Source organism: Babylonia areolata, chromosome 5 (genome assembly GCF_041734735.1).
Source record: "Babylonia areolata isolate BAREFJ2019XMU chromosome 5, ASM4173473v1, whole genome shotgun sequence".
Taxonomy (NCBI): Eukaryota; Metazoa; Mollusca; class Gastropoda; order Neogastropoda; family Buccinidae; genus Babylonia; species Babylonia areolata.
In genome coordinates, this window is record NC_134880.1 from 48,450,121 (window position 1) to 48,466,916 (window position 16,796).

General features: G+C 40.5%; 1 protein-coding gene across 1 annotated transcript; it reads left to right on the forward strand.

The window, feature by feature from the left end:
- Window positions 1-8,397: 8,397 nt before the first annotated feature.
- LOC143282508 (uncharacterized) lies at window positions 8,398-14,371 on the forward strand. Its single transcript, XM_076588171.1, has 2 exons — window positions 8,398-8,513; window positions 12,350-14,371. The coding sequence occupies exon 2, from the start codon at window positions 12,356-12,358 to the stop codon at window positions 12,878-12,880; it is 525 nt and encodes a 174-aa protein (XP_076444286.1). The 5' UTR covers window positions 8,398-8,513; window positions 12,350-12,355; the 3' UTR covers window positions 12,881-14,371.
- Window positions 14,372-16,796: the final 2,425 nt, after the last annotated feature.

Genomic DNA, 16,796 nt, shown 5'->3' on the forward strand with positions numbered 1-16,796 from the left:
AAAAACAAATACACGTTTAGATGAATTGATAAACAAACAAGAGAGGCAAGGCCTTCAAGACTCACTTGTGATAAATTAAGTCCCCTAGCATTAATGACAGAGTAATTTCCCTTTTTTACTATCTGCACCAAAACGTTTGCAAAATAAATAAAAATTCCATGCTTAGCAAAAGAAGTTCCTGTTTGAACAAAAAATGATAATAATGACTCCTCTTGTTGTTGTGTCAGAATAAGAGGTCAAAGTGCCAAGTTTAGAGAATACAAAGAATATAAATGTAGTTTGCATATAATTAGGCTTCTTTTTTATTTTTTTGTGCCCATCCCAGAGGTGCAATATTGTTTTAAACAAGATGACTGGAAAGAACTGAATTTTTCCTATTTTTATGCCAAATTTGGTGTCAACTGACAAAGTATTTGCAGAGAAAATGTCAATGTTAAAGTTTACCACGGACACACAGACACACACACAGACACACACACACACACACACACACACACACACACACAACCGAACACCGGGTTAAAACTTGTTTACACAAGTGAGTCAATAAACGAATGAATAAATAAGAAAAACCCCACATAAATGGATAAATAAACAGATAAACAACAACAACAACAACAACACACACACCAATCAGTAATTAAGTAAATTAATCTATAAATCAACCATCCAACCAGATAACAAACAGATACGTAAAGAAACAAATGCACAGACTGACAATGACAGAGAAACAAACTTAAGAGTGAATTAAAATAGGAGCCAGTTCATACCTATTTGTGACAGTAAAAAAACATACCATCCCTCCATAACAAGAAAGCAAAACAAAAACGTAAATCTACAAACGTAAAATGAGGAAACAAACAGAATCCAGACATATAATAGACAGGAAAAAAGAAGAGGAAGGCTTGCTTGTCACGTCTCAATTAGACAGACAGACAGACAGAATGAGGCACACACACACACACACACACACACACACAGACGGGGGAGGACAGAGAGAGAGAGAGAGAACGAACGAACGAACAAACGTTACCAGCATGCACCACACACACATGCATATCAGTACACATACATACGATATGTGTTGGCAAACCGAAGAATAATAAAAATAATATGCAGGCTTATATAGCGCAGTACCCCCATCTAAAATGGGGCTCACCGCGCTTTACAATAAGATAAATATGACAAATTTAAGACGTAAAAATATGTACATGAAGAAGAAGAAGAAGAAGAAGAAGAAGAAGAGACAGAAAAGAAGGATAAATCAACATAGTCTCTCATCACATTGCTAAAATATACACATTTCAGACATTACATAACAAAACATAGTTCATTGAATGGCATCAGTGTGTGCAGGGCATTGCCATTCAATACAAATTGATTTCTACATTCACATACACAGCTAAAACCTACAAGGGGTCAGACGGTTGTCTATGAGGGATGTGAAGAAATTTTGCCTCGGATCCGCATACTGTGGACAAGAAAGCATAAAAGTGATATTCCAATTTTTGTGTGTCCTTGCATACCTGATAGACAAGAGATATATTGTTTGGGAGCAAATAGATGTTATCTTTCAATCGCAGAATGATCTGCAGTCAGTCCCCAGACTTCTGAACCATGATATAACATAGGTTTTATCTGACAACCAAAAAGCCTAGAAAGCAGTTTTGGACATTTTTCACCCAGAGATCACAGCAGTTTTAGAATGGAACAACTCCTTTCTTGGCTTTCGCTGCCCTGTTATCCAAAGAATACGTAAACGTAAGAGGGGGAGAGGCAACACCAATATATTCATACAAGTTTACAATATCCAGTTTCTTATTACTATAAAATCTTTCTTTTTTCTTTCTTGTTTCTTTCGTGGCAATAATAGGTCCTTTGCGAAAGACAACGACTTCAGTTTTTGTCCAGCTACGAGGTCCATCGATGTTACCAGACAGTCAAGCAGCTAAAGAATATGAAAGTTAGACACCGGGTGACCGGGTGAAATAGATACTTCCTAGCAATGGGAACAAGTCATATGGGAAAAAAATCAACATTAGAAAATGTTTCAGTTAGGAGAATAAAAGAGTAGTCAGTTATATGAATGATCTGACGCCGGTCTGATAAATTACCGACAAATCTTCCACATTGTAGGAAAGAAACTGCTGAGTTCAGGTCTCTATGAATTACATCGATCGTCACCACCTGTCCTGTTAGTTGGGAATCCACATGACCAAAGCAGACACAGGCAGGGCCGGATTCCTGTCTGCTGCACGTGGTGGGATCTGTATGAGGTGCATGTCTGGGGCCTGTGGGAGTGAAGGTGACTGTCAGGTGTGTTTGCCGACTCTCCCCTTTGCTGCGTGTCTGGGAAACACGGCGTGGCGACCTGACCGGGGTTTCATGTTCATACGACATTTCCTGGGTGATGGTGGGAAGGCTGGCTGACTATGCACTATAAGCGGGGCAATCCTGACTCTGAAAGAGGGACTGTGACTGTACCTGACTCTCTACATGTGCAGCCTTGGGGGCTAGCTGGCCTTTGGGAATCATCCCAACACCGACTATCCTAAAACCCTTGGCCGATAGAGTGCGAATGTGACTTGAGCAAGACACTCTCCACTATAATCAAATTTTAGCCCAGATAGTCGGGACAGCAGTTACCTCCTCTGCTGTTCTGACGGTCAGAGTCGAGCATGAGTGGCTATCATACTCATCTGCAGGGTCCCGGGGATCAATCCCCCTGTTGCAGGGGGCACCGGCTGGGCAGGACCGGCATAGGTGATCGAAGAACTCACTCACAACGGAGATTCCCTTCTGAGGGAAGTCAGTTTATACTCTGCATTAGTTGGATATCTTCCCCATGGGATTTTTAGATCTTCCCCATGTTTTCTTGTTTTTGGTTTTGTTTTGTTTTTGATCTTCCCCATGGGCATTTAATTGGGATTATCTTCACGGCTGTTGTTCTTTGTTTTTATCATTATTTTTTAATTAAGTTAGAGATTTTTCCAATGGGTATTTAGGATCTTCTCTAGGGGTGTTTTCGTAAGGTCTTCTTCATGGGTATTTGAGATCTTCTCTAGGAGTGTTTTCGTAAGGTCTTCTTCATGGGTATTTGGGATCTTCTCTAGGAGTGTTGTCGTAAGTTCTTTATCAATGGTATTTAGGATCTTCTCTGGGAGTGTTTTCGTCAGGTCTTCTTTAGGGGTATTTGGGATCTTCTCTAGGAGTGTTTTCGTAAGGTCTTCTTCATGGGTATTTGGGATCTTCTCTAGGAGTGTTTTCGTAAGTTCTTTATCAATGGTATTTAGGATCTTCTCTAGGAGTGTTTTCATCAGGTCTTCTTTAGGGGTATTTGGGATCTTCTCTAGAAGTTTTTTTTTCGTAAGGTCTTCTGGGGTATTTGAGATCTTCTCTAGGAGTGTTTTCGTAAGGTCTTCTTCATGGGTATTTGGGATCTTCTCTAGGAGTGTTTTCGTAAGGTCTTCTTCATGGGTATTTGGGATCTTCTCTAGGAGTGTTTTCGTAAGTTCTTTATCAAGGGTATTTGGGATCTTCTCTAGGAGTGTTTTCGTAAGGTCTTTATCAAGGGTATTTGGGATCTTCTCTAGGGGTGTTTTCGTAAGGTCTTCTTCATGGGTATTTGGGATCTTCTCTAGGAGTGCTTTCGTAAGTTCTTTATAATGGGTATTTGGGATCTTCTCTAGGGGTGTTTTCCTAAGGTCTTCTTCATGGGTATTTGGGATCTTCTCTAGGAATGTTTTCGTAAGTTCTTTATCAAAGGTATTTGAGATCTTCTCTAGGAGTGTTTTCGTAAGGTCTTCTTCATGGGTATTTGGGATCTTCTCTAGGAGTGTTTTCGTAAGGTCTTCTTTATGGGTATTGGGATCTAATTAATGGTTATTTTTAGATCTGCCCCAATGTTTTCTCATAATTTATAAAGAAATTGAATAATGTCCGCAATCACTTTGAGAATTGATTCGCAGCGTGCGTTTCCACGGCATCCGACAATGAATGTCTACTTTTCGTAGCGTACGTGTCGAAGATATAGAGTCAGTTTAACTCACTCAGTACGGCCAGTCCTCTCTTCTCCTCTACACAGACCCCTCGGATGTCCAGTGGGTGTCTGAATGACCCAACCTTTAGCTTCTGTCGTCAGAATTGTGGTATTCTTTGTCAACATTCACCTCTTCAGTATAAGAGCCTTCCGCTTGCAAAATTTTGATGATGGTAACTGGGGTGAAACGCTGTTAGCGTCGTCTTTTTCGCCGTTCGTATGGAAAGAGTTAAAAGAGGTTGGAACAGGCTTGGATATTTCAGTCACTGACTTTGGTTGGGTACGCACTGCAGGTCAATCTGACTTCTGTGTCGGGGAAGACATGATCAAAATTTGTCAGATCCGCCGAACATAGTTTGTCGGAGGGAAAAAAAAAAAAAAAAATCCGACATGTCCGGAGTGATAATCGTTTACATTACGCCCAAAGATGTGTTTGACGATTAAAAAAAAATTATCGAAGTTGGAAAGTTATGATGTAGACATAGAAAGTTTTACAAAACTTTGACAGATCTAAATCATGATCGTAAAATATTGAAATGCCGATCGAGGTGGGCTGCTTAATATAAAGTTCTTCCTGTTTTCAGCAAGCAGTTGTCGGTTCGACAAACACTCGTTTCTGATTGTGATGGTTGCCTTACTGAATAAAATTCTGATTCTGATTCTGAGTACCGGTGTGTTCCGTTCTGTTGTAAAACAGACATCACACGTGCGCCATGAAAGCTTTCCCTCTTGTTTGCTATTTCCCAGAAACTGTCGTGTGTTCTGTAACAGAGAGAAAGGCACGTCAGCCGCTGAGATGATCCGGTATCGTGGAATGCCTTCCTGACGGTCCTAGCAATACGCATCATCTGTGAGATTTGAGTTTATATTTCGAAGAAATCAGACACACATACATACGAACGAGAGACACACATACAGAATGGCAATTTCCTCTCTGAGGAAAAATACATCATGCTCTCTCTGTCTCTCTCTGTCTCTGTCTCTCCGTCTCTCTGTCTCTGTCTCTCTCTGTCTCTCTCCCATCTTCACCCATGCAGGCCCCGTATGTGTGTGTGTGTGTGTGTGTGTGTGTGTGTGTGTGCGTGTGTGTGCGTGCGTGCGTGTGTAAGTGTGCGTGCGTGCGTGTGTGTGTGCGCGCGCAGGCGTGCGTGTGAGTGCGCGCATGCGCGCGCGTGTGTGTATGTGTGTGTGAATGTGTGTACATGCGCGCGCACGCGCGTGTGTGTATGCTTGTGAACGAGCGGCGGAACTCGTGCACACTGACATCATGGTAAGCTATTTTTGCAGAAACCCATGAGTCTGCCGTTCCTTTGAGAGACGCGCCTGCTGGAAAGTTGATTTTGAGGGTCAGCACAATATTCATCATCTGTGAGAATAGTTGTAGCCTATACCTCGCAGTTACAGATATCATCGAAAGGTGTGTGTGTGTGTGTGCGTGTGTGTGCGTGTGTGTGTGTGTGTGTGTGTGTGTGTGTGTGTGTGTGTGTGTGTGTGAGGTGAATAAGGTGTGTGTGTGTGTGTGTGTGTGTGTTTGTGAGAGAGGAGAGAGGTGAATGAGGTGGGAGTGTGTGTGTGTGTGTGTGTGTGTGTGTGTCTATGTGTGTGTCTATGTGTGTGTGTGTGTGTGTGTGTGTGTGTGTGTGTTGTGATATCACACTGTTTGGATACACTTCTTTTAGCGCGTTCGTAATAATAACATATATTTTTTCTGTATTTCTTTACTTATTATTCATGCCAGATGCATCGTTAACCTCCGCGTTGGTACGCACCATACACATTCATCTTCTCCTTCTTCTTCTCTTTTTGATGATGATGATGATGATGGTGATGATGATGATGATGATGATTTGTTTCTATTGCGCCTTTTATTGAAAGATATTAATGTTCAAGGCACATGGCGTGAGTAAAGTATAAAAAAAAGAAATACTTTAATTACATGTCTACATTATATTAACACACACACACACACACACACACACACACGCACACACACACACACACACACGCTGACACGCACACACACACACACACACACACACACACACACACACACACACACACACACACTGTAAATATGTATGCAGTACAAAGGTGAAATATAAATATGACGCCGAAGAGATAAAAGGGATAAAAAGAGATAATAAAAGTGAAGAAGTTGGCAGAATGTTTGAACCCTTTGCCAAACACAGCGAAAATTTGTATTTTGTATTTGTATTTCTTTTTATCACAACAGATTTATCTGTTTGAAACTTCGGGCTGCTCTCCCCAGGCAGAGCGCGTCGCTACACTACAGCGCCACCCATTAAAAAAAAACAAAACGATAAACCGAGGTCCCGTGTGCAGCATGCACTGGGCGTACGTAAAAGAACCCACGGCAACAAAAGGGTTCTTCCTGGCAAAATTCTGCAGAAAAATCCACTTCGATAAAAAAAAAAACAAATAAAACTGCACGCAGGAAAAAATACATAAATATGGGCGGCGCTGTAGTGTAGCGACGCGCTCTCCCTCGGGAGAACAGCCCGAATTTCACACAGAGAAATCTGTTGTGATTAAAAGAAATACTAATACAGATACAAATATAGCGCCCTTTCTCTCTACGGGCTCAGAGCGCTATACATGAAAGAAAATTTTTTACAAGTTACATAAATCATTCATGACCACTCTTTCTCAACCCTCTCCACACACACTCTCCCCCTCCCACCCTTCATACATCCAAAGTGAGCTGACATGAGTGGTGTTGGAGAACAAGGAAGCTGAGAGTACCTATAGATAGGTTTAAAAAAAAAAAGATGAGTTTTTAGTGATGAGCGAAAAGCAGAAATAGAATCACATGTACGGATATGATGCGGAAGGTTGTTCCAGTTGTGAGGAGCAGCAAAGAAGAAAGAATGTTCACGATAGGTTCTTGCATTGACACGAGGAAGTTATGTCCGAGTGTAACAACCCCCCCCCTGCCCCCCCTTCTCCCCTAATCTTTCCCTTGCCCAGCCTTCTCGCACAGACACAGAACAACTGAGAACACAGGCTAAATGGGAATGGGCTAAACGGGAATAGGTGAATCGGGATGAAAAGCACCATTACCTGGCACCCAAAAAGCTACACGGTAGTATATCACACAGGGCTTCCTCCACGGGCGCCGTTTTGTCTGTCCTATTTTTAGCGTCAGTGGATTCCCGAACCTTTTCACAGCTCCAGTGTACTTACCACATGGCCAAGTTTCTCAGGAACTCTCTAACACACACACACACGCGCGCGCGAACCCCCCCCCCCCTCCCACCCGCCCGCCCCCACACCCTCCCCCCTGTCCCCTCCCCCCCACCCCCCCGACAGCAGACAAACACACACGACGCACACACACACACATGCACGCGCGCACACGCATACACGCGCGGCACACAAACACAGATACAGCTACAGATACACAGACACACAGAGACAAATAAGCAGACACAGACACACACAGACACAGACACAGACCCCCCCCCCCCCACACACACACACTCACTCACTCACGAACTCTCACAGACAGACAGACGCACAGGTACAGATGGGGAAAACTGAAAATAACGTGGTTGTACAGTTATCAGTTGAAATGGTGGGTTTTTTAATTTTTTTTTATAATTTATTATTTAAAAAAAATAGTTCATAGACATAAAAGGAAGTAAACATACACATGAAAGATGAAAACTAACAAGTAAGTAAATAATCATCGGGAAATGAAACATTTTTTACACACACACATTGGTATACATGTTCTCTCCAACCAAACACACACACGCGCGCACTGACTATCGCAAGTGCGCCATCCACATCTTTATCCTTACACATAGTCGTACAAATATATTTATTAAATCGCATGCATACAAGCTTAATTATGTTATACATAGACACATACACTCACTTACAACTTATATAACTACATGCACATACATAACGAGAATGCCTCCCCCTATATATCTATACACCTATCTATATATACCTATCTATATGTATGAATCTCTCTCTCTCTCTCTCTCTCTCTCTCTCTATATATATATATATATATATATATATATATATATATATATATATAAGGATGGAGAGAGAGAGAGAGAGAGAGATACAGACAAACAGACAGACACACAGACAGACAGCCAGACAGGCAGGCAGGCAGACAAGAGACAAACAGAGACAGAAAGTGATCTGGTATTCCCGGAAGATCTGGGTTCACGGGGAATCATTTTCGACACGGAACTGCGTTTATGCACGCAAGGCCTGAATTCGCATATGTGTGGGCGACTGTGCCAACCTCAGAGGGGGTGTGTTTGCGGATGGATTATAAATAAGATCGCTTCGGTAAAGGAATCGACTACATCCATCGCTACCGCTGTCCGGGTGCACATGTTCGTTTTCAACGGTGTGGTGTCAGTGAATTTTCCCTGTGTTTGACAAAACCGTCGTTCTCAGTTCTGGACGAGCATAAATTGACTGACTGGTGTGTAGTTGTTTGTGTATTATTATTATTATTATTATTATTATTATTATCATCATCATCATTATTATTATTAATATTATTATTATTATTATTATTGTTATTATTATTACTATTATTATTATTATTGTTGTTGTTGTTACTGTTGTTGTTGTTGTTGTCATCATCATCATCATCATTGTTGTTATTGTTATTATTATTATTTCTTAGTTTAAACATTATTATTTCTTAGTTAAAACAACAACAACCGGTTTATTATTATTATTATTATTATTATTATTATTATTATTATTATTATTATTATTATTTCATAATTGAAATAACAACAACCGGTTATTTGTTCCTTTTGAGAGGTTGGGGTAGAAAAAGTATATTAATTCATTCGTTCATTCATTTGTTTGTTTGCTCATTTATTCATTCATTCATTCATTCATTTATTTATTTAGTTATTTGTTTATTTATTTATTTATTTATTTATTTATTTATTCATCATCTATTTATTTATTCGTTCATTTATTTATTTATTTTTCAGTTATTCAATTTTAGAAAGTTGAGAGGTGAGTCGGGACGAGAAGGTTTTGGAGATTAACGAGATTTAAAACAACAACAACAAAAACAACAACAAAACACTATAAAAACGGTATATACTGACCAGTGTTAAGTTGTTTCTGTTTCCTTGTTTATCGGTTGTTCACTGTTTTGCGATTTAAACAAAAGTATAATTTGTCTAGTTTCAGATAAATGTGAGGGTTAGTGGTGGTGAGAAGGTGGTTCGTGTGTGTGTTTCTTTGAGTTTTCAGTATTGATATCATCAATAATTAATTTGTTTATTTTTGCGTTATATTTTTGTGGTCCAAATATTTAGTTATTTATCTGTTAGTTTGTTAAACGCTCTGCCTTGTTTTTTTTTTTGGTTTCACAATAAAAAAAACAAACAAACAATAAAACAAAACAAACAAACAGAAAGACAATGACAAAGTAAATACATACAAAACACCACTAACGCCAACAACCACAAATACACAGCTATGCCATCATATGATAATTAAATCAAGGCAGGAAATCAGCTTTTCTACATCCAGCCATCCGATCGACAATGCAGATCAGGGTTATTACCATTTGTTTAATACAAAACACTGTCAGGTCCTTATCATCATCATTGTTATAGAATAAATTCATCGAAACGAGAATTTTAGCAGAAATTATATATATATATATATATATATATATATATATATATATATATATATATTCATTTGGGTTTTAACCATGTGAGATTTCATGCATCATCATACCCTTTCTAACAATTCTTATGATGATGATGATAGTGGGTTCTATGAGTAATGTAATTGATGATGATGATAATGGTGATGAAAAAAAGAGAAGATTATGATTATGATAATGAAAAAAAAAAAAGTAATGATGATGATGATACTTCTACTGATACTACTACTAGATGATGATGATGATGATGATAACAATGATGGTGATTTGTAGAGCGCTAGGCCGGTTACAGCCCACAGCGCTGTGGAATACCTGACATTTTTTTACACCATCATCTCTTGTACGTTTTCTTGGCGCCTTCCTACTTCATCTTTTCCAGTTTACTACTTTAACTCACTCAGTACGGCCAGTCCTCTCTTCTCCTCTACACAGACCCCTCGGATGTCCAGTGGGTGTCTGAATGACCCAACCTTTAGCTTCCGTCGTCAGAATTGTGGTATTCTTTGTCAACATTCACGTCTTCAGTATAAGAGCCTTCCACTTGCAATATTTTGATGATGGTAATTGGGGTGAAACGCTGTCAACGTCGTCTCTTTCGCCGTTCGTATGGAAAGAGTTAAGAAAACTGAAAACAAACACCCTCTTTGGCTCTTTATGAACTGAGGTTGGCTTGAAAGAAGAATTCCGAGGTGAATCATTTTGGACAGAATTAAGAATTTCAGTGTAGTGAGTATTCTAAGAGGGGTAGTGCTTCTTTTTATCCGTATTTTGAACAACATTTTCAGTTCCATATGTTTTCTGCATGATTACTATTTTCTTAGTCTTGAACGTTATTTGAAGTAAACGGCAAATGTCTGACATTTTAGACGGGCGCAATAGCCGAGTGGTTAAAGCGTTGGACTGTCAATCTGAGGATTAAAGATCCTATAATCCATGTCAGCGTTCGGTGGGTTATGGAAACAAGAACATACCCAGCATGCACCCTCCCGAAAACGGAGTATGGCTGCCTACATGGCGGGGTAAAAACGGTCATACACGTAAAAGCCCACTCGTATGCATACGAGTGAACGCAGAAGAAGAAGAAGTCTGACATTTAGCCTCGAAAAAAAAAAAAGAAAAAAGAGAGAAGTGACATCCAACAAACGCTACTGCAGTTCTTCTCAACCAGCCATTGAACTGTTTCAGTGTCTTTTCATCCAGGTCAAACCGAGGAGGGGAGGGAATGTGAACATCTGAGAGGAATGTTTATACTGAATTCTCTGTGTTGTTTCAATAGAAGTAAAGGTCACTTGGCTGTACTTCACTCAAAATATTCCTATTGGAGCCTTCCAGTTTCTACATTTCAGTCCGCCAATGTAATCTTTTCAGTACAAATGAGTTAAAGAATTGAATTAAAACAACAACAACAACAACAAAACAAAACAAAACAACAACCCCCCCCAAAAAACAAAAACAAAACAAAACAAAAAAACAACAACACAACAACAACAACCAACCAAACAAACAAAAACATTCTGGTCGATCATGCGACTTCAGTGGTCAATCTTTTTCTGGTCAAAATCAAGACAATCAAGCTTCTTTTTTTCTTTCTACAAACAGCTAGCCCCATATGGTGACTTCTGTGTCAATTACTTTTTTTTTTATGATTTGTAGCTTCCTTGCTTGGCAAAGAACATGATCACAAACAAATGCAGCACTCTCATATCCAACTTAGGACGAGGAACTCAAAAGCCCTCAACTGGTGATTTGTAAACTTTCTGTTTAAAGTTTGATTTTGCTTAAATGAAAAACAAATTCAGAGACTGTCAGGCTTTTTGTTTTAATCTCTTTCTGTTGGGCTGATTTACATCATGAACATTTTTTTTAATCAAATTCCCATCATAGCTTTGCCATACCCCCCACCCCCCCTCTCTCTCTCTCCTGAAATATTTCGAAAAATGTTCTCTATTTTCATATAAAGCTTTCAAATTCAGAGAAATTGAAATTTCTTGAAAGCATTTTATTGTTCTACATACTGAACCTTAGCACTGATTCACTTACACGTTTGTTTAATTGAATATTTGGACGTTGACATACATTGCAATGTGAAGTTTGTCTTTATAATATATATATATATATATATATATATATATATATATATATATTGTTCGCATACCCCTTCATAAGGGGCCTAGGCCTTTTCATGAATAAACCATCTGGAATTTCTCTCTCTCTCTCTCTCTCTCTCTCTCTCTCTCTCTCTCCCCCCTCTCTCTCTTGCATTCAAAATCCGCAGTACACTACGTAATTAATCGTTATGATTTGTGTACACATTATTAATCCTGTAGCTTATTGTTTCATGTTGTGTTTTGCGCTGAAAAGGTGACAATTCCTTGTGCTGTAATGTGTGTTCACTGCATCCCCTTCATGAGGGGCCATGGCCTTTATTGAATCATAGACACTATCATCTCAATTCTAGTGAATTCTAGTGTATATGATTGAATAAAAAAAAAAAGAATGCCCATCTCTCTCTCTCTCTCTCTCTCTCTCTCTCTCTCTCTCTCTCGCATATAAGACAAAGAGACTTTATTTCACAATTTAAACAAATGCTATGATGTTCGATCCCACGTTTTCAGAAACGGATGGAACCTGTCCACCGATCTGATACACCAACGGACGATGCCATCGCGCCGGCAACTTCTCTGGAACCACGCGGGGCCGCCTCCAGGGACACCGCTGAGGATGAACCACCTCAAACACCCTCAACACAAGGTGGCGCACCGGCTCAAAGCAGTGCCTGCAGTCCTCAAACACCCCGCTCAACGCAAGGTGACACGCCACCTCCAACCAGTGCCTGCAGTCATCTAACGACTTCAACACAAAGTGATACACCACCTCAAAGCAGCGCGTGTGGTACAGCCAGCGACCCGAGTTTATCAACAGACCCACAGACCTGCTCCGTCAGAGCTCGATACCGGCGCCTCCTGGCGGAGAACCGACGACTAAGGGGAAGACAACTGTGCCGGATGTGTGGGCAGAGAGAGATATCGGTGACCTTGCTGCCGTGTGGTCACTTCGTGTTCTGCGAGCAGTGTGCCAACACACTGACTCACTGTGCGGTGTGCCAGCGGGAAATCCTCGCTGATGTCAGAACCTTTCTTTGCTGACGTCACTTTCAGTTTCAGTTTCTCGAGGAGGCCAGGCGTCACTGCGTTCGAACAAATCCATGTACGCTACACCACATCTGCTAAGCAGATGCCTGACCAGCAGCGTAACCCAACGCCCTTAGTCAGGACTTGATTGGATGCGCGCGCGCGCACACACACACACACACACATATACGTGTTTGTGTACCTATCAGAGTGGATATCTTTTGCAGAATTTTGGCAGAGGACACCACTCTCGTTGCCATGGGTTCTTTTTAAGTTCGCCAAGTGCGTGCTGCACATGGGACCTCGGTTTATCGTCTCATCCGAATGACTGTACACTCAGTTTGATTTTCCAGTCATACTTTGGAGAAAGGGCGAGAGCGGGATTCGATCCCCAGGACTCTGTATTGGCAGATTAAAGTCTTAACCATTCTGCGGCACCTTCCTCCCTTCCTTCCTCATGTTGTCGTCAGACTGTGCTGGAGATGCCGTGTGAATGAATGTTTTATCCTTACGGTGTTATAGTAAGTGATTTATACAGCTGTGTAGTTACTCAGGAATATGTGTACACCCTTCGGTTCTGCAAGAACTTTTCAACGTTTTTTTTTAATTTTGAAATAAATTATTTTTAAATTTTTATTTGTATAATTATTTCTGTGATTTTCAGAACTGATACTTGTGTATTGTGCATGTCCGAAAATATAATGCTACAACCACAAGGCACCAAATACCTCGAACTTTCCCACTTGGTGATAAACTGTGATCTAACATTTGTGATGTTATGTAGAGAGAGAGAGAGAGAGAGAGAGAGAGAGAGAGAGAGAGAGAGAGAGAGAGAGTCAAAAGTTTACAGATGAACATCATAAAAAAAGAGAGGAAAAACAATAGCAACAACAACAGTAGTAGCAGCAGCAGCAGCAGTAACAACAGCAGCAGTAACAGCAAACAAACAAACAAACAAACAAACACCGTTACATCCCTCAGTTGTGCTAACCTCACAAAAATCGTATGGAAAATCAAAAATCTGATGTTTTAACGCAGTTAAGCCTGCAGTCTACCTCATGAAATATTGGTTGTCGCTTTAATTAAGCCTGTTTGCCTGTTGCAACATGGATTCAGATAGTGTGTCACTGAGAGATACTGAAAGACCAAACATTGTATTCTGTTTCACTGTGCAATACCTCACAATGTGATCAAGCCATTTGATGCTGATTTGATTAGTCAGTGCGTGGGCCTAGCCACTGCTAAGGTTGTTTGAACAGCTGCTGGGTGAGTTTGGTTTTTGTGTTATTGCCTATTACTAACATTTTTTGTTGTTGTTAATTTGAAATCATGTGTTGTGCGTATACTAGCAGTAGCAGCAGCAGCAGTAGCAGTAGTAGTAGTAGTCTTCAGTCTAATGTCTAACCACTGTAATCGATCAACTCATCGTTGCCTTGAGTCTGTGTGTGTGTGTGTGTGTGTGTGTGTGTGTGTGTGTGTGTGTGTGTGTGTGTGTGTGTGTGTGTGTGTCTGTGTGTACGCGAGTAACACACATGCTTCCACTGATCAATAATGATTATTACACTCGGGGTCAGATTGTCAGTGTGTGTGTGTGTGTGTGTGTGTGTGTGTGTGTGTGTCTGCGTGTGTGTGTGTGTGTGTGTGTGTGTGTGTGTGTGTGTGTGTGTGTGTGTGTGTGTGTGTGTGTGTGTGTGTGTGTACTTTTAAAAGTAGACTTTTTGACTGATGTATTTGTCTGTTGAATTTTCGCGTTTTACGGCACGTATTAACAAATATGATAATCATTGTTACTGTGATGCGATACTCTTCCACCCAAGTCCCTTCCCCGCAATGGACCATGTCATTTAGGTTCCACTTCAGCTTGAATGGAATTTACTACTACTACTACTACTGCTACAGCTACTACTACTGCTGCTGCTCCTCTCCCCCCCCCCCACTACTACTATTTATAATGAATATTATTATTATTATCATTAGTAGTAGTAGTAGTAGTAGTGGTAGTAGTGGTAGTAGTAGTAGTCTCATTAAACATTTAAATTCCTATAACTTTTGTTCGGAAGGCAAAATGTTTTTGAATGCTTTGTGTTTCAGACATTAAAGTGATTGACTGATATATTTCAGTGATTATATTTGGTGCGCGCGCGCACGCGCGCGTGTATGTGTGTGTGTGTGTGTGTGTGTGTGTGTGTGTGTGTGTGTGTGTGTGTGTGTGTGTGTGTGTGTGTGTGTGTGTGTGTGTGTGTGTGTGTGTGTGTGTGTGTGTGTGTGTGTGTGTGTGTGTGTGTGTGTGTGTGTGTGTGTGTGTGTGTGTGTGTGTGTGTGTTTGCGCGTATTTGTGTGTGTGTGTGCGTGAGTATGTGATAGTGAAAGAGAGATGTTTGCACGCAAAGGAAAAGAGGAGAATAAAAGAAAGAAAGAAAGAAAGAAGAACGTAAAGAAAAAGAAGAAAATTCGCCAGCACTGACGACAGGAAATAACACGATAAAAAACCCCAAAAAACAAACAAACAAAAAGACAAAAAAACCCACCAAAACAACAACAAAAAACAACAACAACAACAAAAAAACAACAAAACAAACAAACGAAAAAAGCAAAAACAAAAAACAACAAACAAACAAACAAAAACAAAAAAGAAACAACAACAACAAAAATAACAACAAAACACACTTGGTATAATGTTGAAAGATTTATTCACACAATGACACAAAAAAAAAAAAAAGGAGAAGAAGAAGAAGCAGAAGAAGAAGAAGCAGAAGAAGAAAAAAGAAACCTCAAAAGGTCCGTAGAATGGCCCAGTGGTCTGGCTTGTTGTAAACACTACCAGACCAGAAACAGAGTTTCCATGGGTTTGAGCCCCATTATACAGACCCGGACTTAAAATTTTTTTTTTTTTTTTTACTTTCCCACGTATCGAGACCTTGCCTGGTGGTCTGGATGCTTGTCTTTCCGTTGATACAATAAACCGAGGCCCCGTGAGCAGCATGCACTTAGCCGACGCACGTAAAAAAAAACAAACAACAACAAAAAACAAAACACACATACACACGCACACACACACACCCACGGCTACAAAAAGAAAAAAAGAAAAAGAAAAAAAAAGGTAGGCAGAATTATGCAGAAAAACCACATTGACAGTAAACCATCAATACACTTGCAGACAGTTACAAAAAAAACAACAACAACAACAACAACGAAAAAAAAAGAGGCTCTACACAATGGCTACACGCTCTCTCTGTGGAGGACAGCTCGAATTTTAGAAACAAGAAACACACTGGTTTTTTGCTGAACAGCAACAACAAGCAGAATAAAATAAAATAAATTGCAACTCAGCCTTCCAGCATTCTAAATAAAAACGAAGACAGGGTCAAGCAATAAACGGATCGTTGAGATACATTTGTAAACTCCGGTCAAACAAGGTTTCTAAGTTGCTGTCTCTCTCTCTCTCTCTCTCCACTGACTAATTTCTCGAGAATTCCAAGGGAAGGGCGATAACACTGGCAGGCAGGGAACCGAAAACCTATTGGTAACGTCCCTTCCTCATGAAGCAATGGACCGGTATATTTTTTCCTTGATGCTTTCGCACGGCTAACACCCACCCACACACACACGCACACACACACACGCGCGCGTGCGCGCGCACGCACGTACTCACACACACAGACACACACATCCATACGGCACACACACACGCACGTACATTCACAACACATAACACACACACACCCACACACACATCCATAAACACACACACGCACGTACATTCACACACCGTGCACACACACACACGCACGCACACACTGAGACACAGACAAACACGCACGCGCGAACGCACGTAGCGGCACTCACACACACACACACACACACACAGAGAGGAAAAAAAGTGTGTTTCATCTTTAGTGTACACACGTCGCCTGGAGTGAGGGTGTTGTGC